Below are 24,953 nucleotides of genomic sequence, written 5' to 3'. Positions count from 1 at the left end.
AATATGTTTAGAAAGAGCTAAATCCTCAAATTTTGTGATTAACAAGGAGTTGTACATCAGACTCATCCTATAACATTTACAATGGTTGTCCGCAAGTGGCCAGGCATTGTAAAATTGCTCTGCACTGTGGCTTTCTAATACTGGAAGGAGGGTATTTTTAAATGGCTAGTTTCTTTCTTTCATCACACATGATATGTAATCATCTGCTTTAATAGAGAGTGAGGCAGAGGACTCAGTCACCTGCGTTTTCGTTGGGACTTGGTGCAGACAGCCTCCATAGAAAATGTAGTGTGTGAGTTCTTGATCCTATGGTCAGAATATATCTTGATCTTTTCTGAAATAATCTGATCAACCAACCAACACCATCCCCCTCATTGGATAATGAGAGAATAGAATGAGATAGTGTTTAGGTTCTTAATGTATCAGAGTGACATATACTGTAGCTAGTTGCCTTATACCATTCATAACCTGCTATGGTAGATGAGAAGACAATGAGTAAACGTACCCTTGAGTACTGTGATCAAGATTTTTTTGTGGTATAAGCCTCTATCTGGAATTGATTTTGAAATACATTTTTTTACTGCAGTGGAACCATTCGTGTATGGGAATTGGATTTACCCAACAGAAAAATCCGACCAACTGAGTGTCAAACAGGGCAGCTGAAAAGAATAGTTACGTGTGCTGTGGTAAGAGGACTGCTGATATGACATCTACAGCATAAAGAAAAGTTAAGCCTCTAAGCTAGGAGTGGCTAACCTATGGTTGTCCAGATATTGTTGCAGTACAACTCCCATCTTTCCTGGCCATTGATCATATTGGATGGGCTGATGGAGTCCAACAATATCTGGAGGGTCACAGGTTAGCCATCTCTACTCTAAACTGAAAAGAACCATTTGTAGTATTACTAGTTATTTTAAGGGAAGTTTTCATACTTTTTGGTTCAAGAGGCTGAAGAATCCATACTGATGAGTGTCAAGTGTGGTGCCCCACCACCTCCCTGTCAGGACCAGACCAGATCCATAAGTGAATGATATTTCCTTGGAAGAGGATGCCCAGTCACCATCACTGGCATGTGTTGAGTTCAAAGAGAAGACCTTGTCATACACCTTGAGATTGCCATCCTGGAGAGCTCCCTATCCAGTTATTCTACAAAGTCTAGAGATCTGATGTACCCTATCTACCACCCTCCCCTTCAGCTCCTCACCCTCCACAGTCAACCCTGTGACCCTAGGAGCAGATACAGCAACATGTTTGAGCCAAAGTCCAGATCAAAAGGCTCAGTTTACATCTGGCAGCATGTGGCTTTCCATTACTGAACTTATGCTCAGGAGGAGAAACCCTAAACTGAAGCATATCCCAAATCAGAGCTCCAGTAATACTCCCAGAAGGGTTAGGGCAATGTGGCTACCTATAAAAACTTTCATTGGCTGCCTTGCTGTTGCTGGAACAGCACCTCATTCTGTCCTGCTGTTAATTCTGACTCTGGCTAGATAGTGGCTGGACAGCTCCCTGCTTGCTTCAGCAGCTTTGCCAGGGACCTACCCCTTTCCTTTCTGGCTTTGCGTGAAAAGATGAGAAATGCAAGCCACATGTTTCTCTTTTGTGTGCCCTACCTTATGAACTTTTCCCCCTGATCACATTTGCGCTGCCAATGGGTGCTAAATCCCCATCACCTGCTTGGTTTATCAGAGCTCAGAGTATCAGCTGCAAATACATTCTTTCTGAGGCCCATGCAAGGAATTCCAGTGTTGAATCTTTTGCACTTGGGTCCCTTGTGGCCTACTCTGGCTTTTATACTGTGTTTATGTATATGGATATTGTTCATGTATTTTGCTTTGTAAATTAATTAGATGCGTTTTTATTGTACCTTGTGTATTCCATTGTAAACCACTTTGAGATCTTTCAGATAATAAGCGGTCTATAAATGGAAATATAATAATATAATAAATAACTTAAGCAGGTGGCAATTGTGGAGAGGGCTTTCTGGAAGTGCTGCCTTGCCATGCACCTTTTTTATGTAGCCAAATACCTTTTTATTTTTCCTTCTAAGGAATCCTTTAAACTGTTTTAGCTACCTCTAGGTTGTATTCAGTGTAGCACTAAGGAGATTGTGCCATCAGCGCAAGCATTTCTGCTTGCCCAACAGAACTATCTCTTCTTCCCCCCCCCGCACTATTCTGAGGATTCTCCCCACCCTCCAGTCTGGTTGTGCTATTAGGAATCCTTATGCTGGCTTCTTCTAGTACAATGAGTTAGTTGAATATGGTCCCTTATGTTTTACTCTGCTGTCACCTTTATTATTGTGTTTGTTTTCATAGAATCATAGAATAGTAGAGTTAGAAGGGGCCTATAAGGCCATCAAGTACAACCCCCTGCTCAATGCAGGAATCCAAATCAAAGCATTCCCGACAGATGGCTGTCCAGCTGCCTCTTGAATGCCTCCAGTGCTGGAGAGCCCACTACCTCTCTAGTAATTGGTTCCATTGTCGTATGGCTCTAACAGTTAGGAAGCTTTTCCTGATGTCCAGTCGAAATCTGGCTTCTTGCAGCTTGAGCCCATTATTCTGTGTCCTGCACTCTGGCAACACCAAGAAGAGATCCCGGCCCTCCTGTGTGTGACAACCTTTCATATACTTGAAGAGTGCTATCATATCTCCCCTCAGTCTTCTCTTCTTCAGGCTAAACATGCCCAGTTCTTTCAGTCTCTCCTCATAGGGCTTTGTTTCTAGTACCCTGATCATCCTTGTTGCCCTCCTCTGAACCTGTTCCAGTTTGTCTGCATCCTTCTTGAAGTGCGGAGACCAGAACTGGACACGGTACTCAAGATGAGGCTTAACCAGTGCTGAATAGAGGGGAACTAGTACTTCACGCGATTTGGAAACTATACTTCTGTTAATGCCACCTAATATAGCATTTGCCTTTTTTGCAGTGACATCGCACTGTTGGCTCATATTCAGCTTGTGATCAACAACAATTCCAAGATCCTTCTCACATGTCGTATTGCTGAGCCAAGTGTTCCCCATCTTATAACTATGCCTTTGGTTTCTTTTTCCTAAGTGTAGAACTTTGCATTTATCCCTGTTGAATTTCATTCTGTTGTTTTCAGCCCAATGCTCCAGCCTATCAAGGTCCCTTTGAATTTTCTTTCTGTCTTCCACGGTATTAGCTATGACCCCCAATTTTGTATCATCTGCAAATTTGATAAGCATGCTCTGTACCTCCTCATCCAAGTTGTTAATAAAAATGTTGGAAGAGCACTGGGCCTAGGACCTAGCCCTATAGTACCTCACTCGTTACTTCCACCTAGTTTGAGAAGGAACCATCGATAAGCACTCTTTGAGTATGATTCTGGAACCAACTGTGGATCCACCTGATAGTTGTTCCATCCAGCCCACATTTAGCTAGCTTGCTAATCACAATATCATGGGGCACTTTGTCAAAAGCTTTGCTGAAGTCGAGATATATTATGTCCACAGCATTCCCACAGTCTACAAGGGGGGTTACGCAATCAAAAAATGAGATAAGATTAGTTTGGCAGGATTTGTTCTTCATAAATCCATGTTGGCTGCTAGTACTCACTGCATTGTTTTCAAGGTGCTTACAGATTGACTGTTCTATAATCTGCTCCAGAGTTTTTCCAGGGGTTAATGGTTCCCCCTTTTTGCTCTTTTTGTAGATAGGGCAACATTAGCTCTCCTCCAGTCATCCAGCACTACACCAGTCCTCCATGATTTCGCAAATATAATAGCAGTTTTGAGAGTTCTTCAGTCAGTTTCTTCAATACTCTAGGATGCAGTTTATCGGGCCCTGCCGATCTGAACTCGTTCAAAGTGATTAGGTATTTCTTGACCGTTTGTCTATCAATCTCAAACTCCAATCCTGCCCCTTCTACTTCATGTTTCCCCGGAGGGTCATAGATCCTTTTTTGGGAGAAGACTGAGCCAAAGTAGGAATTGAGCACTTCTGCCTTTTCTTTGTCATCTGTTGTCATTTTGCCATCCTCATTGAGTAGCTGTGCCACCATTTCTTTTTTTGTCTTTTACAATGGATGTACCTGAAGAAAGCTTTTTTGTTGCTTTTAGCATCCCTCGCTAACCTCAGCTCATTCTCATCTTTAGCCTTCCTGACGCCATCTCTGCAATTCCATGATACCTGCCTGTACTCTTCCTTTGTGGCTTCAATCATTGGATGATTTTATTTTATATTAATTTAGACTTCTTTTTTTAATGGCGCTAAGTAACGATACTTTTAGAAAGTGTAGGGTACAATTCGATTAAGGCTGTACTCAAATACACACTTACCTGAAAGTAAGTCCCATGGAACCCAGTGGAGCTTACTTCTGAGTAAACATGTATTGGATTGCACTGTAAGTAAATAAGCTGCACAGCAGTGTGGCTAGAGTGAGACATCAGTATTCCCCTTGTCCATGGTTTCCATGTACTTTTATGTGGGAAGGCATCCAATCTTTATCCCATACCACTGAAAAGAAAATCTGACAATGAATTTATGATTACTTGTCATCGTAAAGGGTGTGGTGTGTGCTCCTGATGTTTCTCATCCTCATTCTCCCCCAGATGACCGATGATGACAGTTACTTCTATATTGGCACATCCACTGGTGATGTCCTGAAACTCAATACCAAAAGCACACTGATGAGTGACTATGGTCCATTGAAGGAGAAATTCAGCCTGGTAAGTGGCTGCTATGCTGTACCTCTCACCAGCATAGACAGCATAGTCAAGCAGATAACATTGCAACTAACATTTATCAGGGGTGAAGAGACTTAAAGTGCCAATATGTGGTGTAGCGGTTAAGGTGTTGGACTGCGACCTGGGAGACCACGGTTCGAATCCCCACACAGCCATGAAGCTCACTGGGTGACCTTGGGCCAGTCACTGCCTCTCAGCCTCATGAAAACCCTATTCATAGGGTCGCCATAAGTTGGAATCAACTTGAAGGCAGTACATTATTATTATTATGGTTGCATCCCATCCTGTGTAAAGCTCCTGACTCTGGCTGGACCCTTCACTATAAGCAACATGTTGTTTGGGGTAGACTGAACTGCTCTCTGATTAGATTGGGTATCTGCTGGGAAGCTTAACCACTTGCCTTTCTTCTTTTCTCTAAACTCCTGTTGCTGATAGATAGGCATGGACTTGTTCAGATCTCTGATCGACTATGATATTTCTGTGTATCTTTGGGCAACTTTCAACCTTAGTTTCCCACTGTAAAATGAGATCCCTAACAATATTAGTTAATAAGTATTAGCATACCAGGTCAGATTATTTGTCATTCTAGTCTAGTATTGTCAGCTCTGACTGGATGCATCTCTCTCAATCAGTTTGTTTAATTAGAGATGCCAGGGATTGAACTTGGGACCTTCTGCATGCAAAACATTGGTTCTGTTCTTAAGTTTATATCTCAGAATTCTTGTAAGGTTGTATGGCATAGACTCTGCAAAGTACTCTGCATTTTAGTATACAGGAATGTCTTTTAAGAGAATAACGTGTTGCCCTCTAACTCTTCTGTCATCTTTCATATCTGATATGGAGGCATTTTTCCTTCTACCAAGAGGCCCTTTGCTGTGCTGATTCAGAAGCTATTGTCAATTTCATGCTTTGGGCTCCTCATGAATCTTCATTGACTTGGCCCAGAATTCAGAAACTCCACTTATAGGCTTTGCAGTTTATTACAAGCGCATGTCTATCTACTGGCTGCTATCCCACTGGGCAGATTCTTTCCCGTCATCTGTAAAATATTCAGTTATCATAGTAGCCTAATCAGGCTAAATAAAATACAGACGTTCCAAAATTTGCCACTGTGGGTTAAAAATGCAAAGAGAAGCTTTTCTATATGCAAGTAAGAAGACATGACAGGGTCAGATTAATTTGTGTTTTCTTAGGTAACAAAGGAAAGTTTGACCTCAATGTGAAACATATCATTTACTATATGGTCGGCACTGTCAGGTCTTGCTTACTCATTTTTACAGAGTCCAGGAGTTAGACATGACTCAAGAGATCTGTGAGTAAATTTTCCAGTGTTTGTACATAAAATGTAAAAGCAGCTCTAGGGAGCGCTGATTTGAATTGGGGCTAGGGCACTGGGGAAGGGAGGGTGTTAATCCTTTCCCCCCTCCATGTCCTATCTTTGCATTCTGAATTACCCTGCCTCTAGCTGCCATACGCCCTGTGGGGGACAAACATACAGGTACCTACATAGTGCATATGTTTTCTTCTATAGGAGAAATGGCAGCTCTGTGTGTGTGTGAGTGTGTGAGGGGGGGGTGTAGCTTGGGAGAAGGGCACTGAAAGAGAGGCCCCACTCCAATTAAGGTCATTGGTAGCAGCCTTTAGCTTTGAAAACAACAAGAAGGGAAACCATTCATGGATTTCCTGACATCACATCTAGTAAGGTGGTAGACTGGTTCATGTTTCAAGTTGTTAGCAGTAACTGCTCCTCTGTCTGTCTTCCTGACTGAATGAGAGCATCTCTGTGTGGGTAATTCTGAATGCCTGGTGAAATTTGTATTTCCTTCCCAAAACTGTCATTATTATATCACCCCTTTTAACAAGTCCGTACACCAGGTCTTTGTTATGTTTATACCAGCATTAGAATTCTAGTCATTACTTGTTGTCTGTTTACTCGTTTTCCCAATTCTATTCCCCCTTCCATTTCTTTTTTCTATACGTCCCCTTCTTCCTAAGTCAGAACTGCCCCAAATCTGCTTTTGGCTTCCCTTTCCTCCTTCTTCCACTCCTGTCTTTGTGCTTTCCGACTTGCTGATCCCTGTGCTTAGGGACAGCTTTTCCTCTGTTTTTCCTGAAAGCCTCCTTCTTTAGCAATGCTTTCCCTGAGTAATTCTAGCCTTGCCTTATTTGCTCAGGGAATTACTCAGGGAATTACTTTCCCTGAGTAATTCTAGCCTTGCCTTACTTACCACTATATATTTCACTCACTGTTGTATGATACCTGCCTTTACATCATGTATCTTTTGGAGATTATAAACATTCTAACTCTGTCTGTACAGCACATGCACCGCTAGGTACTAAATATTAAATGGTGAGAGTAGAAGCATCTCTTCTCAACTCTGCAGAAAGGAGAAGGAAAATACTCTTTGCAAACAATGTGACTCTCTTTACACTGCATTCTAGTCTAATGGATAATGACAAGAATTTGGATGGGGACTGCTTACCTTGAGCAGCCTTCCCATAACCCATGCCCTCCAGATAATCTTGGACTACAACTTCCATCAGCTCTGACCATTGGCCATGCTGGCTGGGACTGATGGGAGTTGTAGTCCCAACAACATCTGTAGGGCACCAGGCTGAGGAAAGTTGATCTAGGGAGTCTTGCTAACATAATCCACATGAATTAGTGGTGTAAGGAGACTTCAGAGAAGAGCAGTGAAGATGAGCAAAAGACTTAACTGTAGGAGTGGGTCATGACTGGAACAGAGGCCATCTCCAACTGCAACCTCCCATAAAAGAGTGTTTGGCAGAGCTGGCTATGTGTGGCCCTCCAGATGATTTTGGACTGCACCTCCCATCAGCCCCAACTACCATGGCCAATGGTCAAGGATGATGGGAGTTAAGTCCAACAACACCTGGAGGACGACAGGTTAGCCATTCCTGTTATATGGTAACATACGGAAGGAAGATATTAAAGTGCTTAATGGCAAATATTTATTTGCTAGTCTTTGCCAGATTCAGCTGGGTGACAAAAATGAAAGATTCTTCTAAGTCATATCAGTCCATCTGGTTGTTGTGGGTGCAGCACACTACTTTCTGTGGCATACAGTGCCCAAGGAAATGATAATGGCCATTACCATGTCTGAGTATTTGATTTTCCCAATGCAGCAAACGTGTCCCCATTTAGAGGAGACTGTTCTGTTTTGGTGTGAAGTCAAGTAAGGCTTTTGACCAAATAAGTATGAACCTTTCTTTTTTAAAAGACTATAAAAGACATACTCCTAGAAGAGAATGAGAAATAATAAAAAAACAGAATACAACTGTTTACTTTCATGTAATTTCCTTTATAAGTGATATGGTGTAAGTAGCACACTGTTGGGTGGGAGCAACTCTGAGAATTGACAAGCAGGAAGGGAAGACATGCAGATAATGTGCCGTGCTGTTTTGGATGCTGTGCTTGGCCTATTCTTAGAGAAGAAAAACCTTGAAAATTGAGACAGTATGAGAATAGTGAGGACTGAAGCAAAATTCCAAAGCATGGTGGAAAAAGCAGCAGTTATTCCTTTGACCTTACCTGTTGTCCACACGTGTACTCTCCATTTTTTTGCTGATACTTGGGTAAAAGCATGTAATTTGGATGTAGTTTGTTCAAGAGATTTATCCATGGACAAGTCTCATAAATCTTTTTGTATGAGCGTTGAATGCTTTTCACTTTAAAAGTATGTTCTTATGGAGTGATGTAAGAAACTAGCCATGTTAGACAGGCTAGCTGAGGAGCTGCTTTTTGGGAATCCTGACATTAGTACTAGATATTCTAGGGCTACAGGCAGATACAACATGCATTTAAACTGGGACTGACCATCTTAAATCTCAATACTCCTGAAGATTAAATTAGATATTACATGCCAGGGGTGGGGAATCTCAGGTCTGGGGGACTATCTGGCCCTCAGGAGTCTTCCTTGGCTAGGGACGTGAACCTCATACCCTCCAGATGTTGTTGGAACACAGTTCCTATCAGCCCAAGGTAGCATGGCCAAGAATCAAGGATGATGGTAGCTGTGATCCAACAACATCTGGAGGGCCACAGGTTTCCCATCACTGCCTTAGGTCATGACCTCTCCCCAGGCCACACTTCTTACTGACCCTGCTCCACCTCCTCCTCAAGTGCTTAATTATGAAAACGCCTCTTGCTTGCCCAGATAGAGACTGGATAGGTGTGTGTGCAGAAACCTGTCACCTGTGCATGGCTGGAGTGTAGCACACCATACAAAAGCAAGACATGCCCATTATTCTCTCTGCTTTCGCCTCTGGCTCTGCCCACCAATCCCAGGCAGCCCCAGAAGCTTGCCTACGAGGGAATGTGGCCCTTGGGCAGAATGTGTGTGACTCTGGGCAATTTAAAGTGGAGAAATGGTGGGCAGGAATGGGTTAGGTGCCCCTTGCCCACCTCAGCTTCTCCAGTCCCAACAGTGGCTCTGGAATCAATGCTTCCTCTTTTTAAAGGGCTGTTGTGGTGATGTTACACACACTTGCACATAACATTGACTTTGGCGCTAATGCTGCCCTGGGCTCCTACAGGGAGAAAAGGCAGGATACAAATAAAATAAATAAATAAATAAATAATGTAACTTAGATGCCTTTTGGGGTGTTGGAAGACTTTGAAAGGTATCTGTGAAGATGAGCAAGGGTGGGCTAGAATGGGGAAGGGAGTGGCTGGGTTTTGAGGCTATCGTATTATTTGAGTGTTAATATTTTAATAAAACTAATACAAACAGTGATAAGAAAACAAAGCAAGACAGAACCATAGAGATTATTGATAACTGGAACTGAGGCTATGACATTGGATCATCGGGACCAGGGGTGTGGGAAACCTGTGCTGTTTTGGATGTTGTTGGACTACAACCTCCACCATCCCTGACCATTGGTCATGATAGCCAGGCACCTTTAAAAGGGATTCGTTTTCCAGGTAAAATGATTCCTTGGGATTACAAGTTTGACTTGTCAGTCACATTAGAGCTCTTCCTCAACTCTCTCCCCACTCTGGTGTTTGCTGTCCTTTCCTCCATAACCCTACCCTGACATTACGACAAGTTTAGAGATGTTGCTTTCATTTTCAGCAGATGCTTACTGCAGCATTTTAAAATGTATGGAGCACTGAGGCCCATGAAGCCCTTCAAGGGTTCCCTCCTTGACTTGTGTGGCCTTGTACACATCCCACTTGGCCTCTGACAGGCCCAAAATCCCCGAGTCACTCCACTTTGCCTCGGGATTAGGCCAAGTCCAATGCATGCTCCTAGAGTGAGTGAGTGTGGAGAGGGGGAAGGGGTGGGCAAGATACGAGTCTTGTAGCCACTTAGGATTAAACATATATTTTTGCACAAGCTTTTGTGGGGTAGACAAGTTTTGTTAGACCCATGAAGTGGTCACTTAAATAGGAAGGTATATTCTGTATTTTCTCTGGTATACTCACGGTATTTTATATGCACATAGCCACTAAGATGCTGCCGGTTAATGTACAGCACATATGGACCAGAGTATATTCTGTAAGCAATACATGCATACGTTAATAGTTGATTTAATATCATAGATCTATAGAACTGGAGCAGAATAACACAATCCAAATCCCTGAGGTGAAGCAAATCCCCTGACACCAAACACCTCTTACAGATTGTTTGCTATATTTTCAATTCATCTTTCTCTAGATTACAGAACTGTGGCAGATTAACTCTTCAAATGTTGTTGGTCTACAGCTCCCATCATCCCAAACTGTTGGCATGCTGCCTTGGGCTGATGGGATATGAAGTCCCACAACATCTAGAGCAGCCTTTCCCAACCAGTGTGCCTCCAGATGTTGTTGGACCACAACTCCCATCAGCTTCAGCAAGCATTGCCAATCGTCAGGAAGATGGGAGTTGTAGTCCAACAACATCTGGAGGCACACTGGTTGGGAAAGGCTGATCTAGAGGGCAAGAGGTTCCAGAAGTTGCTGGATCACAACTCCCATAATTCCTAATCATTGGCTGTGTTGGCTGGGGCCAACAACATCTGGAGCAAGTAACTTCAATCACTGAGGTTCCTCAGTCAAATATTTATCTGATTGTTTCCAGATTCTGAGCCCAGTCCTTAAGATCTTCAGGGGAGAAGCCCTTCTTACGGTCCCAATACCAGGGGAGATGCATCTTGCAATAATGTGTGCAAGTGCCTTCTTTGTGGTGATGCCCCACTTATGGAATGTGTTTCTCTTCTGAAGTACAGTTGGCACCAACCTTGTTTATGGTGCCAACTGAAAATATGCCTCTTCACTTAGGCCTGTGTGGGAGTTTGACGGAGTTGATCTGATCCGTTAAATGATGGGGTCACCTATAGTAGGTTTAAGGCAGTTTAGAATTATATATGATGATTTTAATTGTGATCTTTTATCTGCTTTTGTTGTTTGTTTGACTGGGATTATGTTATTTTATCTTTTTAGGCTACTACCTGCATTGGGATCATTAATTGATGAAGGGTGGGCTACAATTTTTAAAATAAAATAAAGTAAAAAACCCCAATCCTCCTCCATTTAAACCATTGGGACCTTTACAGTGGCATTAATGAGAAATGTATCACTTGAAGCAACAGACTTCTCCACTAAATTATCAATTTTATTTATTTATAAATATATTTGTATACTATTATTTCATTTTCATCAAAAAGGTTTACAAGTTAAAAAAACATACAGTAAAAACTATTAAAATACAGTGAAAACAGAGGTCACCTGTTGCAAAAAGACCTCTTCTTAATTGCCTCCATAAGCCTGGTGGAACAGAAAGGCTTTCAGCAGGTGTTTAAAAGTTTGAACAGAAGGCACCTGCTGAATCTCTGTTGGCAGTGGGCAGATGACACTAAAGGCTTGATTTTGTGTCAGTGTTAAATGAGCCTCACCAACTCAGGGGATGACCAAAGCCACTCCTGCAGATGATCAATACTGTAACTATTTGGAAATGGTATCTTTTTAAGTAGTTTCTTGGGCTACAATCCAATACACACTTACCTGACAGTTATTCCCATTGAACCCAATGGAGCTTACTTCTCAATAAATATGTATTGGATTGCAGCCTAAGTGAAAGTCTGCTAATTTAAAGAACTTTGGGAAGTAAAGTAAGGAAAAAGGCATTTCTTTATATATACATTTCAGCCCTAGTTGATCAAATAAAAGTAGGGTTGTATGTCTTGGAAAGGGGTTATCAAAAATATTAGGTTGTTTACTTGTGAAAGCAATTAGGATGGGATGCAGAATGTTATTTTTCTGCAGGGAAATAATTGAGCTTTTTTTGGCTTGGAAGTTATCTTTTGTAATCGGGATCAGTCATGGCTGTGATTTCTTTGTGTAGCCAGTAAATAATAAAAGAAGTGTTAAAGCATCCAGCAGCCTTTGTGTTTAGCTCACAAGGGAAATGGTAGGGTGTAAAGCAGGGTATTGCATCATTAATATGAACCACTGAGCATCATGAATAACAAGCATGTATTATAAGGCTGTCTGTTTTTTTCGCAGCGATTCAAAGGACAGTCTTAGTAGAGAGGATTTGACCATTTAAAGATTCTCTTTTTCTGTATCTATTAGTTGGCTTCTAATTTCTACTGCAATAAATGGGACTTGCTTCCAAGTTAAGTTGTTTAGAATGGGTGGTGGTGATGTAAGCAGTCTATGCAGGAAAATTAAAGCAGGACTGTCAGGACTGTGTTAACACTATACATTTCCTAGCAAGGTAGTGGAACTTCTCAGATGTAAGAGAGTTTATTTGTAATTGTGCCACCTGTCATATGCCTAAGCCCAGGTGGGTTTTTTTTTTATTTCAAACCAAGTACTCTTTTAGGAGAGTGCTGTAGTAGATCAAAAACAGAGTTGATGAGTATTTGATATCTGGAGACATGTATAGCCCTGCTGACACCCCTTCAGAAAGCTCTTGGTTTAAAAATTATCCTACTTCTGGATAATAATTTCTGCAGTGGCTATTTGGCTAATTATATTTGAACAACTATTCACTAATGTTTGTATCACATATGCAGACATGAAATCTTACTTATTTTAGAAGAGCATTTCTACATCTGGCAAAAATTTAAATATAGGATATAGCTATTAACAATAGCTCAGTTCATACACACAAGCACTCTTATAGGTGGCCACTTGCAAAACAACTGAATAGGTGGGAAATAGCTTGTGTGAGCAGATCTGGATGTAGTTACAACATTATCCAATGGTGCCCTCCAGATGTTTTTTGACTACATTGTAAACTGCCCAGAGAGCTTCGGCTATGGGACGGTATATAAATACAATAAATAAATAAATAAAATACAACTCCCATTAACCACAGCCAACATATCTAATGGTTGGGGATAATAGGAGAAGAGGCTTCCAGATATTTTGGACTACCAGGATGAGGAAGACTAAGAGGCTATTTCTGCATGGTTAAAATATATTCAGACTTCTTGGGAAAACCATTTTGTGGTTTACCCTATGGAGCCCTGCCCATGCTTTTCATCTGAGTGACTTCATATATGACAGGGTGGCTAACCTGCAACCTTCCAGATGATGTTGGACTACAAATTCTCATCATCCCTGACCATTGTCCATGCTGGCTGGGACTGATGACAGCTGGAGTTCAACTATCTTGTTTTATAAGAGTTCAGGGCTCACAGGAAGCCCTGCAGTGTCCCATCAAAAGGTCAAGGCAGGAGTTCAAGGCACTCGGAGAACCTGCAGGACCTTGTAGAGCTTCTAGGATCCTGCTGTGGTCGTTTTGGCAACTGCTTTGCTCCAATTTATATATGTTGGCTGGATTGTTGTGCAGTAAGTTCTGCCTCCCCCAAGGAGCTAGCTAACTGTTGAAGGGTCCTCACATTCTGCAGTCTTTTGCTCCTGTGGAGTTGGGCATTGTTCTCTAAGTTCTTTGCACAGTGCACGGTTTTTGGGTCATGGATCATCACACCAACAACAACTGGAGGGCCTCTGGTTTGCCACCCTGATATATGAAGTAGGCCTAAGATGCCTGAGGATGTCCCAAAACGTTTGACAATCAAAAAGGGGAAATAATCGGGGAGGAGGAGGAGGACCATCCATTAGTGCCCTGTGCTGAGACAAATGGAGAAATGACAAATGGAGACATGTTGGAAACAAGATAGTGGGCTGCATGAACTGTAAATCTGATTCAGAAATAAAGTTCTTATGTGAATGTTCAGTGAGCAATGAAACATTCAGAGACAGCACTCTCTTGCCATGTAAATAATCTTAATGACTCCTTGTCATGATCTTCCTCTCATCTGCTTTACCTGAAATTTATGTCTTCAGGTATTAAAGATCTAACTCTAGGAGGCACTTAACACTTTATGTTGTATCTGAGAAAAAGTCTGAATGAAACACATGAAGTGTGAAGGGGAGACCACATCCCAAAATATTCAGGAGAATCATGTTGTAGCTGAGCACCATGGAGGCTCCATTGCCTGCAGACTTTTGACGCGTATGTGCTGTAAGTTTGGGGATGCACATCACACTTTCTGTGTTCACCACAAGTGCTACTGGACCGCATAAAGTGCAAGTGGTTTTCAGGGTGGATTCACAAGTACATTGTGTGACTTGTTCACAATGCCTAGTGCTCCCTTTCATGCAGGGTAGTATACAGGCGAGATAGGATGCCAACAAGATGCTTCTGCATAACACACACACACAGCTGCTCTTCTCTAGCACTGACATAATCATAGATACATAAGAGTCTCTTTGAGATGGGTAGTAGTGCAGAGAATGAAAACAAAGCACATGCAGAGTCACCCAAACAGGCAGGTAAACAATATCTCTCTTGAACCGGTTAGAAAACTGAAGCACTGAAAATTGATTTCCCCGTGAACACAGAGGAAATTCATAACCAAACAGAAAAGAGCTGGGGTTTCCTGACCTCCAGTTCAGTTGCTTAGTTACTGACAGATTTTTGAATAATGAATGTTACTACTGATAGGCTCCCATCCCCAGTGATAGCAGCTTCACCTCAAAATAGGCAAGGTGTGACTATCTCTGAGGGAGACAAGGTTTGGGATACAGAGATCCTGCAGGGACATGCTTTTATTCATTTTTTTAATTCATTTTTTTAATTCAACTATCAGGATGTGGATTTTGCATTGCCATTATCTTTACTTCTCCCTTGCTAATTTGCCTTTCCCTTAACAGCAGTCTATGTATATACATCAGATTCAGATAAGGCTGTAGAAGTGGTGAATCAGTGCTTGGAATCAGTAATGAAAGAGGGCCAGTGATAGCTTGTCTATCCAGGGAAGTGGTGTTCAAGCTGCTCTGGATGGGGCTCTGAAAAGGTTATTCTTTTCACACTGCTGGACAACAACAACTTTGCTTTTTCTATAGATTTGATCAGAAAGCACTGATAAGATACTAATCTTAATTGCATGCACACCACCTCAGAGAGCAAGACAACTAGTCTGAGCTGTCTCGTCAACCTGCACAAATACAGTGATTTGGCTAGCATGTCTTAATCCTGCTTTTTTTCCGCTAGGGAGTCACAGCTTTGCTTTTGCTGAAGACGGGTGACTTAGTCATCGGCACAGGAGCTGGAATTATAGCTCATTGCTCAGGATCCAACTATAAAGTAATAAAGTGAGTTTCTGAACATTCATTGGCAAGGATATTAGTGTACAAGGTAATTACATTCAGTGTGGAAATCATGAAAACATGTACGTAGCATGAAATGATACAACAATTGCACAGTTGTTTTGATTAAGTTTTAATCAAAGTGCTGCACTTGAGATCAACTGAGTTCAATGGAACTTGCTTCCAAGTAGGGCAGAATTTAGAGTGTGATGAAATAATGTTATGATTATGTCATATCCCTATATACTTTTACCAACATTTCCATACATACTTCTTCCATTGGGTAAAGTGAGTCTAGTACAAGAGGAGTACACTTTTCTTTATTTTGCTACCGAGTTTTGAGTTTATTAAAGCAAATTTTAAATTGTATTCTGAATGCCAAATTCATTTTGCTGCTAGTTTGCAAGCAGAGAACCTCAGGAATAGTGTTGGTGGTCTTGGTTTATACCTCTAGAAAAGATTGAAAAATGATCCATTTTATTTATTTATTATTTATTTATTTTATTTAATTTATATACCGCCCTAAGCCAAAAAGGCTCTCTGGGCGGTGTACATAGAGGATAAACAAGAAAATATATGAATAGAACAAATATAAGAAAAGCAAAAAGCAAAACAAACAAAGAACAGAAACCAAACAACATCAAAACATACCAGCAATGAAACACTGTTTTAAAATACACTACAAAACAATTTCTTTAAAAAGAATATTTAAAATTTTTTAAATGCCTGGGAGTATAAAAAGGTTTTCACCTGGCGCCGAAAAGATAGCAGCGTCGGCGCCAGGCGTACCTCATCGGGGAGACTATTCCACAATTCGGGGGCCACCACCGAAAAGGCCCTGGATCTAGTCACCGCTCTCCGAGCTTCTCGATGTGATGGCACTCGGAGGAGGGCCTTAGATGTCGAGCGCAGTGTACGGGTAGTTTCGTATTGGGAGAGGCGTTCCACCAGGTATTGCGGTCCCATGCCGTGTAGGGCTTTATAGGTCAAAACCAGCACTTTGAATTTAGCCTGGAAACAAATAGGAAGCCAGTGCAGATGGGCCAGAACAGGTGTTATATGAGCAGACCGTCTGGTCCGCGTCAATAGTCTGGCCGCTGCATTCTGGACTAGCTGTAGTTTCCGAACAGGAAAACTTCAGACCAGCATTACTAAATATGGATCTTTACACAAGAGTTGTTAATGTGATAGCTTTTAATTCACAAAATTCCATACTGAAGTGTTAAAGTGTATTGATGCTATCCAGTTGTACTACAAAAATAATTCAGCCAATGTCAGTAAATAGATTAAGGAAAATATCAACTTTTCTTTCTTGGAATGTGATTTTTCTTTAATTCACAAAAGAAGTGATAAGAATCATAATAATAATAGCAGCAGCAGTAAAAAGAGGAAAATTAAATGATCCCTAGCCTCTCAACTTAATCTGTTTCCTGAGTACTGAAGCCAGGTCCTGCCATGAGCTATTGGTGGAAGAAAAGATAATAGTGCAAAAAGAAAGAAAGAGGAAAAAAGAAAAGCAAGGCCTGGGAGGGATGAGTAGTCAGAAAAGCAGTCATTTTCAGTACAACACTTTCCTTTGGCTTTACAGAAAAGTTCAGTTGGAAGGTGCCATCACATCCATCACGCCAAGAGGACAGGGCCACCAGTTTTTTGTGGGCACCGAGGAGGCTCAGATTTATCGGTTCTCCTATTCAGACTTTAAGGACGAACTCATAGCCACCTGCCACAGTGAGGCCATCCATGATATCATTTTCCCATTGTAAGTGTGATCCAGTCTCTTTTATCTTGTATATATGGAAAAAGCATTGTGGGTTAGGTAGGCAGCAGTCTTAATGCTGTACATCTGGAAGGGTTATTTATTTATTTATTTATAAAGGAAGCACTTACTTAGGATTAACAAAATCAGCTAGTGAACTGTAGCTACTCTGAGGCTCTAGCCTGTAGGAAATTCCAGGAAGCAGAACAAGCAAGAAAGTGGTGGAATGAGAATGAAGAGTTTTAGTCCAAAACCAGGTTGGGGAAGGCTCGCTTATTGTCCAGTGCCTCTTCTTCCCTAGTATAACAGTATCACTCCTTCTCTGCATGGTTACATAAGCTCAGCCTTGGAGTTTTGAATAAGATGCCCAATGTTACGTTGTACAAAAACGTCTGTATCATTTCCACTGATGCTATTTTTAAAGAGATTGGCATACAAACCAATGTCTCAAGATGCATGAAAAAAATGTAAGAAAGGTAATACATACATCTGTTTTCCCAGGAAGTGAAAACAAGTGTGACCTGTTAAAGAAACAATACTGGAAGCAACCATCAAGTGCTTGATGGCTATTTCTAATATGCCCAAGGTCTAATCAATCCCAGCGCTCTCGGGTGGGTGCATTCTGGGCAAAAGAAGGACATTTAGAACATTTTGGGCAAGGAAGAATGGAAAGTTGGATACATCCATAATAGGAGCTAGGAGAGTTTGCACTCTCGCTTGAACTCCCCTCCAAAATTTACTTCGCTCATTGATCCTTCCGTTTCTGAATTTGCTATGTAATTGTGTTGACTAGATACTTGCCAAGTTCTTTACCTGATTTCATATTCTGCACTGCGAATAGGTTTATAAGCAGTGTTAACAAAAATATGCATAGTCTGCTTCATGTTCTGGAAGGACTTTTTTCTTTGGAGCATTTAGGTGAAAAGATTCCATTTCTCCCTCATTTCTAAAGTGTCCTTTACATGTAGTCCCCACTTCATGGGATTTATTTTCCCATCAACAGATCCCTTGTAATTGTGGTTGCATGTAAATGGCTCAGCAGAGTTGCACTGATTCCATAGGACCCATTTAATTGGTCCCACCATGGCAGATCCACTCATGAACATATGGGAGCCACTGTTGGAAAATCTGCTCCCATGTGCCTGGGACAATGGCTGAAGGACACTCAGTTGAATGGCATTTTATTTATAGTTGTGAGTCTGACTTCACTCTTTTCCACCTCTAAAGCATTGAGCATTATCTAATCCATGGCTCGCACTGCCTTTGGAAGGGTCTTTCCCACATCGGTGGCAATGCAGTGTTTAACAAGGTGGCTTGTTCTGTTCTGTTAGACTCTGGGTGTGCCATATGCTATGCTGTCTGTTCTGGTTCATCATCTGTTTGCATTCTCCTCATGAATAGACCGGTGAATTCCCATTTGCTGCCAGTCCTGAGACCATGACATTTCTTCAAGACGGTGGTTCAGTTACTGTCTCCTGCAAATGGAGCCTGGCAGCATGAGACAGGAGAACACAGTGTGCTTTGTAGGCCACAGCTGTCTCCCCTGCCCTACCTTTCATGCAGTGTCAAACATTTTGCTAAGTTACATCAAAACGAGTGCTGGAAACAATTGCAGTTCGCCCTTGTCATCAGAGTGCCAGCAGATATATCTTCTGTTTAATGAGACAGTCCTGTGAGGTTTACAGTAATGCGATGCCTGTGTGTGATTCATGCCTTCTGTGTGAGAACTGTTTGGATGAGCTTGATGGCTCCCCAGAGGGACTTCTGCCTGGCAGGACCAGGCCCCAGGTACCCAGCCAGCCAGGACTGATTCTTACCACCTGTCCCTCTTTGGAGGGATACATAAGCTGGCTGGCTGAGGTGGCCTGGGAGACCCAGTGCCTGCAGGAGGAAGAGACCATCGCCCAAGGGAAGGAGAGGCTGCTGCTCTTGCTGCTGCTGCTGCTGCTGCTGCTGCTGCCGTGGGACCACCACCTCCACCACCTCCACCACCCTTCCCAGAGGGACTTCTGCCTGGCAGGACCAGGCCCCAGGTACCCAGCCAGCCAGGACTGATTCTTACCACCTGTCCCTCTCTGGAGGGATACATAAGCCGGCTGGCTGAGGTGGCCTGGGAGACCCAGTGCCTGCAGGAGGAAGAGACCATCGCCCAAGGGAAGGAGAGGCTGCTGCTCTTGCTGCTGCTCTTGCTGCTGCTCTTGCTGCTGCTCTTGCTGCTGCTCTTGCTGCTGCTCTTGCTGCTGCTCTTGCTGCTGCTGTGCTGCTGCTGTGCTGCTGCTCTTGCTGCTGTGCTGCTGCTGTGCTGCTGCTGTGCTGCTGCTTTCTTTTTCTTTTTTTTACTTTTTTGTTGGTGTGTTGATGCAATTTGAGATGAATGGGTGCCTGATTATATGAATGTATGTCTGAGTGAGTGTGTATGTTTATATGCTGTATATATGGCTGTATATATGGCTGTATATATGGCTGTTTTTATACGTTTAATTGTTGTATATTTTAGTTGTATTATGTGCTTCGGAGAGAGTTTTATCCAGACTTGATAAAAGACTTGAGGGGGCCCCAATTACCGTAGTGACGGGCAAAGGGAGGTATGGCGCTGTGAGAAGGACGTGCCAGGTAAGGGGAACGCGGCCCAGACATGTTGTGGCTGTGCCTTGTTCCGGTCCTTCCCACACCCGCAAGGTTGTTGGTAGTCCTATCAGCCAACTCTCAGATCTCCAGTTGCTGTTATTAAATGCCAGATCAGTATATAATAAAACCTCCCTCGTCCACGATTTGATTGTGGATGAGGCAGCCGATCTGGCATGTATAACCGAGACCTGGGTGGGTGAGCAGGGAGGAGTTGGTCTCTCTCAGCTCTGCCCACCGGGGTACTCGGTTCAGCATCATGGTAGATCTGAGGGTCGGGGAGGTGGGGTTGCTGTCGTCTATAAGAGTTCCATCTCACTCACCAAGCACCATGTTCATTCAGTTACTGGCCTGGAGTGTTTGCACCTTGTGTTGGGCCAGAGGGACAGGCTGAGAATCCTTTTGGTGTACCGCCCACCTTGCTGCCCAATGGCTTCCCTAACTGAGCTGGCGGAAGTGGTCTCGGATATATTGTTGAGGTCCCCCAGACTAATAGTACTGGGGGATTTCAACATTCATGCCGAGACCACTTTGTCTGGTGCGGCTCAGGACTTCATGGCTTCCATGACAGCCATGGGGCTATCTCAATATGTTAGTGGTCCAACACATGTATCGGGGCACACTCTAGACCTTGTTTTTGCTACTGAGCATGGGGAAAGTGATCTGGATGTGGGGAGTTTTACAACACTCCCTTTGTCATGGACAGACCACTGCTTGCTGAAGTTTAGACTTTCAGTAACCTCTTCCCTCTGCAAGGGTGGGGGACCTATTAAAATGGTCCGCCCCCCGGAGACTAATGGATCCTGAAGGTTTTCAAAGGGCTCTGGGGGATTTTCCGGCTGATAGAACTGGCGCTCCTGCTGAAGCCCTGGTCGCTCTGTGGAATACGGAGATGACCCGGGCTGTAAACACGATCGCTCCTGCACACCCCCTCCTGTGTAGAGCTCATACAGCTCCATGGTATACTCCGGAGCTGAGAGCGATGAAGCAAGATAGGAGGCGGCTTGAGCGGAAATGGAGACGAACTCCCGACGGATACAATTATGCGCTGGTTAGTGCTTCGACTAAGCTCTATGTAGGAGCAGTGAAGGCAGCTAAAAAACATCATTTTGCTGCCACTATTAAATCATCTCTTTGCCGCCCAGCGGAGCTCTTTCGAGTTGTCCGGGGGCTTCTCCATTCAAACCCTCCGGACACGGTGGAATCATCGGAGGCCTGCTGTAATCAGTTTGCCGATCACTTCCAGAATAAGATCTCATGTATCCGCCAGGACCTAGACTCTCAAGTTATAGCAGTAGATCCTAGTGAGATGTCCGGAGCACAGTCTTGTCCTGTTTTGTTGGATGAGCTTCAGTTGGTTCAACTCGAGGATGTGGACAAGGTGCTTGGACAGGTACGTGCAACCACTTCGGTACTGGATCCTTGCCCCTCCTGGCTGATAAAAACTAGCAGGAATGGAACAGGTAGCTGGGCCAAGGAAGTGATAAATGCCTCTTTACGAGAGGGAGTGGTCCCGGGCTGTCTGAAAGAGGCAGTGGTGAGACCACTCCTGAAAAAGCCTTCCTTGGACCCAGACAATTTTAACAGCTACAGGCCAGTGGCGAATGTTCCATTCCTGGGCAAGGTCTTGGAACGGGTGGTTGCTGGCCAGCTCCAGGCGCTATTGGATGAAACTGATTATCTAGATCCATTTCAATCGGGTTTTAGGCCCGGTTTTGGCACTGAGACAGCCTTGGTTGCCCTGTACGATGACCTATGTCGGGAAAGAGACAGAGGGAGTGTAACTCTGTTGATTCTCCTTGATCTCTCAGCGGCTTTTGATACCATCGACCATGGTATCCTTCTGGAGAGGCTCGCGGAGTTGGGAGTTGGAGGTACTGCTTGGCAGTGGTTCCGCTCCTACTTGGCGGGTCGTCTCCAGAAGGTAGTGCTTGGGGAACATTGCTTGACACCACGGGCTCTCCAATATGGGGTCCCGCAGGGGTCAGTTTTGTCCCCCCTGCTTTTTAATATCTACATGAAGCCGTTGGGAGAGGTCATCAGGAGTTTTGGAGTGCGTTGTCATCAGTATGCTGATGACACGCAGCTCTACTTCTCCTTTTCATCTTCTTCAGGTGAGGCAGTTGATTTGCTGAACCGTTGCCTGGCCGCGACAATGGACTGGATGAGAGAACAAACTGAAGCTCAATCCAGACAAGACTGAGATGCTGTTGGTGGACGGGTTCTCTGATCGGATGGTGGATATATACCCTGTCCTGGACGGGGTTACACTCCCCCTAAAGGACCGGGTTCGTAGTCTGGGAGTCTTTTTAGACTCTTCCCTCTCACTTGAGGCTCAAGTAGCCTCGGTGGTTAGGAATGCGTTTTACCAACTTCGGTTGGTAGCCCAGCTACGTCCCTATTTGAGTAAAGAGGACCTTACATCAGTGGTACATGCTCTGGTAACCTCACGTTTGGATTACTGTAATGCGCTTTACGTAGGGCTACCTTTGAAGACAGTTCGGAAGCTACAACTAGTGCAAAATGCGGCGGCCAGATTGCTGACAAGGACCAAGCGGTCCGAGCATATAACACCTGTTCTGGCCAGCTTGCACTGGTTGCCAATATGTTTCCGGGCTAGATTCAAAGTGTTGGTATTAACCTATAAAGCCTTATACGGTGCGGGACCACGATACCTTGCGGAACGCCTCTTCCGATATGAACCGGCCCGTGCACTACGTTCTGCTACGAAGGCCCTCCTCCGGGTTCCAACTCACAGGGAGGCCCGGAGGGTGATGACAAGATCTAGGGCCTTCTCAGTGGTGGCCCCCGAACTATGGAACAGTCTCCCCGAGGAAGTACGCCTGGCGCCGACTCTGCTCTCCTTCCGGCGCCAGGTCAAAACCTTCCTATTCTCTGAAGCATTTTAAGTTACACTGATTTACTTTTTAAAATGTTTATTGTATTGGATTGATGATTGTATTTTAGTATTATTTTGTTATTCATTGTATTTTTATGCTATTTTATGTTCACCGCCCAGAGAGCTATTGCTAGTCAGGCGGTATATAAATTTAATAAATAATAAAATAATAATAATAATAATGGCATGGCTATTGTTTGCTCTCACTTGGATTACTCGTCAGTCTTCTCCTCCTGAGCAGAATTCAGTCGAACCTGTGAACTGTTCTGTCTTGACTTATTCTGAAATACTTCAAAGTGCTAGTGTTATTCTGCTATGTACAGAGGATGGAATGCATGACTAATATGAGTTTGACAGAATAATTTTCTTTGAGCAAAGATTATTTTTGCAGGGGGATTATTTCTTTATATAAGGGATTTATATGCTGCTTAATCATTAGCATTTTTAAACAGAATGGAAGATGAGAGCAAGTAGGAGTGGCAAAACATGACTGGAAGCTAAGAAGGTGTGACAGGTAGCTATGAAAGACACTGAAATGCAATGTCCTCAAAGCTGGGACTTTTAAACATTATTGGCACAGGTCTCCAGGGTGCAGAACCTGTGGCCATACAGATGTTGCTCCGCTAAAACCCCCATCATCCATGACCATTGGGCATGCTGGGTGGGGCTGAAGGGAGTTGGATTCTGACAACATCTGAAAGACCACAGATTCCCCACCACTGCTGTAAAGGCTTCCAGTCTGAGTCCAGCTTTAGGGACAGGGTTTGCCTGCCCCAGATCCAACAACTCCTTCAAGCAGTCAACCTGGAGAAGGGTTTGGACATGGAAAGGGGAAAATGTGACAAATCCCTTACCTTGGAGTGAGCCCCTTTTCCTATATGCACCTGCTGCTTTGTGTTGCTGCCCTGGTTTGCATCAGAATTACAGGGACTAGTAATAGACCAGCGCCACCAGACAATGGAGCAAGTAACACACACAGAGTGCTTCCTGGTGTACTGCATGCTCCATATCTATTGTTTTCTCTCCCTGGGCAGATTTCCAGATCTGTGACATTTGAACTCTTATCCATTTCTGAATTACCTAGAGAGCAAGTTTTGGCTCAGAATGCACTTAAAATGGTTAGATTTCATTCCCCAGTATTGGTCACTTAATAATCACTGCAGGGACTTTCTTTAAACGTGATTATAGCATTCACTTTTGATCTGGAGCCAGGCTTTTCAAGTTTCTTCTCAAAAGAATGTATCAGGATGTTCTGAATGAGAAAGGGGCTTCAGAGGGATATGGCCCAGTGGCTCGCCTCCAGCATCTAATATCAGGGGTTGAGATTTGACAGCAAGTCTGTTTGTTATACAGGCCTTCCTAAGCCTGATTCTCTGCTTCCCATAGTGGTACATCTGACTTGTTTGCCACCTGCTCCAAGAGCGACATCCGTGTGTGGTATACGCCTGAAAATAGGGAGCTGCTACGGATAACAGTCCCTAACATGACATGTCATGCCATAGATTTTATGAGGGACGGCAAAAGTATCATTTCAGGTAAATGCATTTTTCATTCTCTGGTTTATTAAATTATTGTATCCACTGCCGGTTGCTCTCTGTTTTAATGGTGCTTCTATCACTAGCTAGACCATTAATGTTTCCCTAAGATCTTTGAGACCTACAGAAGTGGTGCTGTTGCATTATGCAAAAGTGAGGTTTCCAGATTTGGGTGAACTATCAAAGTGAGCTCTGATCATCTGCTACAAAATTTGGAATCATGGCAGAGAGAGGGAATAGTGTTGATGAATCCCCACTGGCTTAAACCCTGCTGCTGTGGATTCTTACCTAGAAACCATTTGCTGAAGAGATATGTGGTATGCTCCATGTCATCTCGTAAGTATTTTCTTTTGAGGGCTTTGTATTGGAATTGTGCATTTGTTAGCTGCAGCCAGCCATGCTGACTGTAAAAGTAGCAAAAACTAGTTAAGTGAGGGAGGAAGAAGTGGAAGAGAGCTTTGGCAAACTCTTTTTGTATTATATTAGCATGGAATGATGGGAAGATCCGTGCCTTCACCCCAGAAACTGGGCGGCTAATGTACGTGATAGAACATGCTCATAGCATGGGCGTGACAGCTGTGGCTACCACAAGTGACTGCAAAAGAATCATCAGTGGAGGAGGTGAAGGCCAGGTAATGAGCCCTCAAAGTCCATGGATTTGCTCTGCAGATTTCACCAGCATGTGTGTTTATCACTCGTTGATTATAGCATCAAGTGATGATTGAGCCATCATAGAACTTTTGTATTAATCGATGCCTACTACAGCCCATTTCTTTTTAATGAGAGAAAGGTCACTATAGACCCCGTTATAAAAAGAGGA

At 43.3% G+C, this 24,953-nt stretch overlaps 1 protein-coding gene across 3 annotated transcripts in view; it reads left to right on the top strand.

The window, feature by feature from the left end:
- CFAP52 (cilia and flagella associated protein 52) overlaps window positions 1-24,953 on the top strand; it is a 33,597-nt gene that overhangs the window by 5,767 nt on the left and 2,877 nt on the right. For 2 of the 3 annotated variants that reach the window (XM_061621846.1, XM_061621848.1), the window contains exons 5-10: window positions 587-686; window positions 4,575-4,691; window positions 15,224-15,324; window positions 16,907-17,077; window positions 23,985-24,133; window positions 24,620-24,765. In XM_061621846.1, the coding sequence (XP_061477830.1) occupies window positions 587-686; window positions 4,575-4,691; window positions 15,224-15,324; window positions 16,907-17,077; window positions 23,985-24,133; window positions 24,620-24,765 (784 nt within the window). The remainder of the gene's footprint in view (window positions 1-586; window positions 687-4,574; window positions 4,692-15,223; window positions 15,325-16,906; window positions 17,078-23,984; window positions 24,134-24,619; window positions 24,766-24,953) is intronic. The other variant, XM_061621847.1, reaches the window with a different exon arrangement.

Source organism: Rhineura floridana, chromosome 3 (assembly GCF_030035675.1).
Source record: "Rhineura floridana isolate rRhiFlo1 chromosome 3, rRhiFlo1.hap2, whole genome shotgun sequence".
Classification (NCBI taxonomy): Eukaryota; Metazoa; Chordata; class Lepidosauria; order Squamata; family Rhineuridae; genus Rhineura; species Rhineura floridana.
This window is presented reverse-complemented; position numbering and strand designations above follow the sequence as displayed.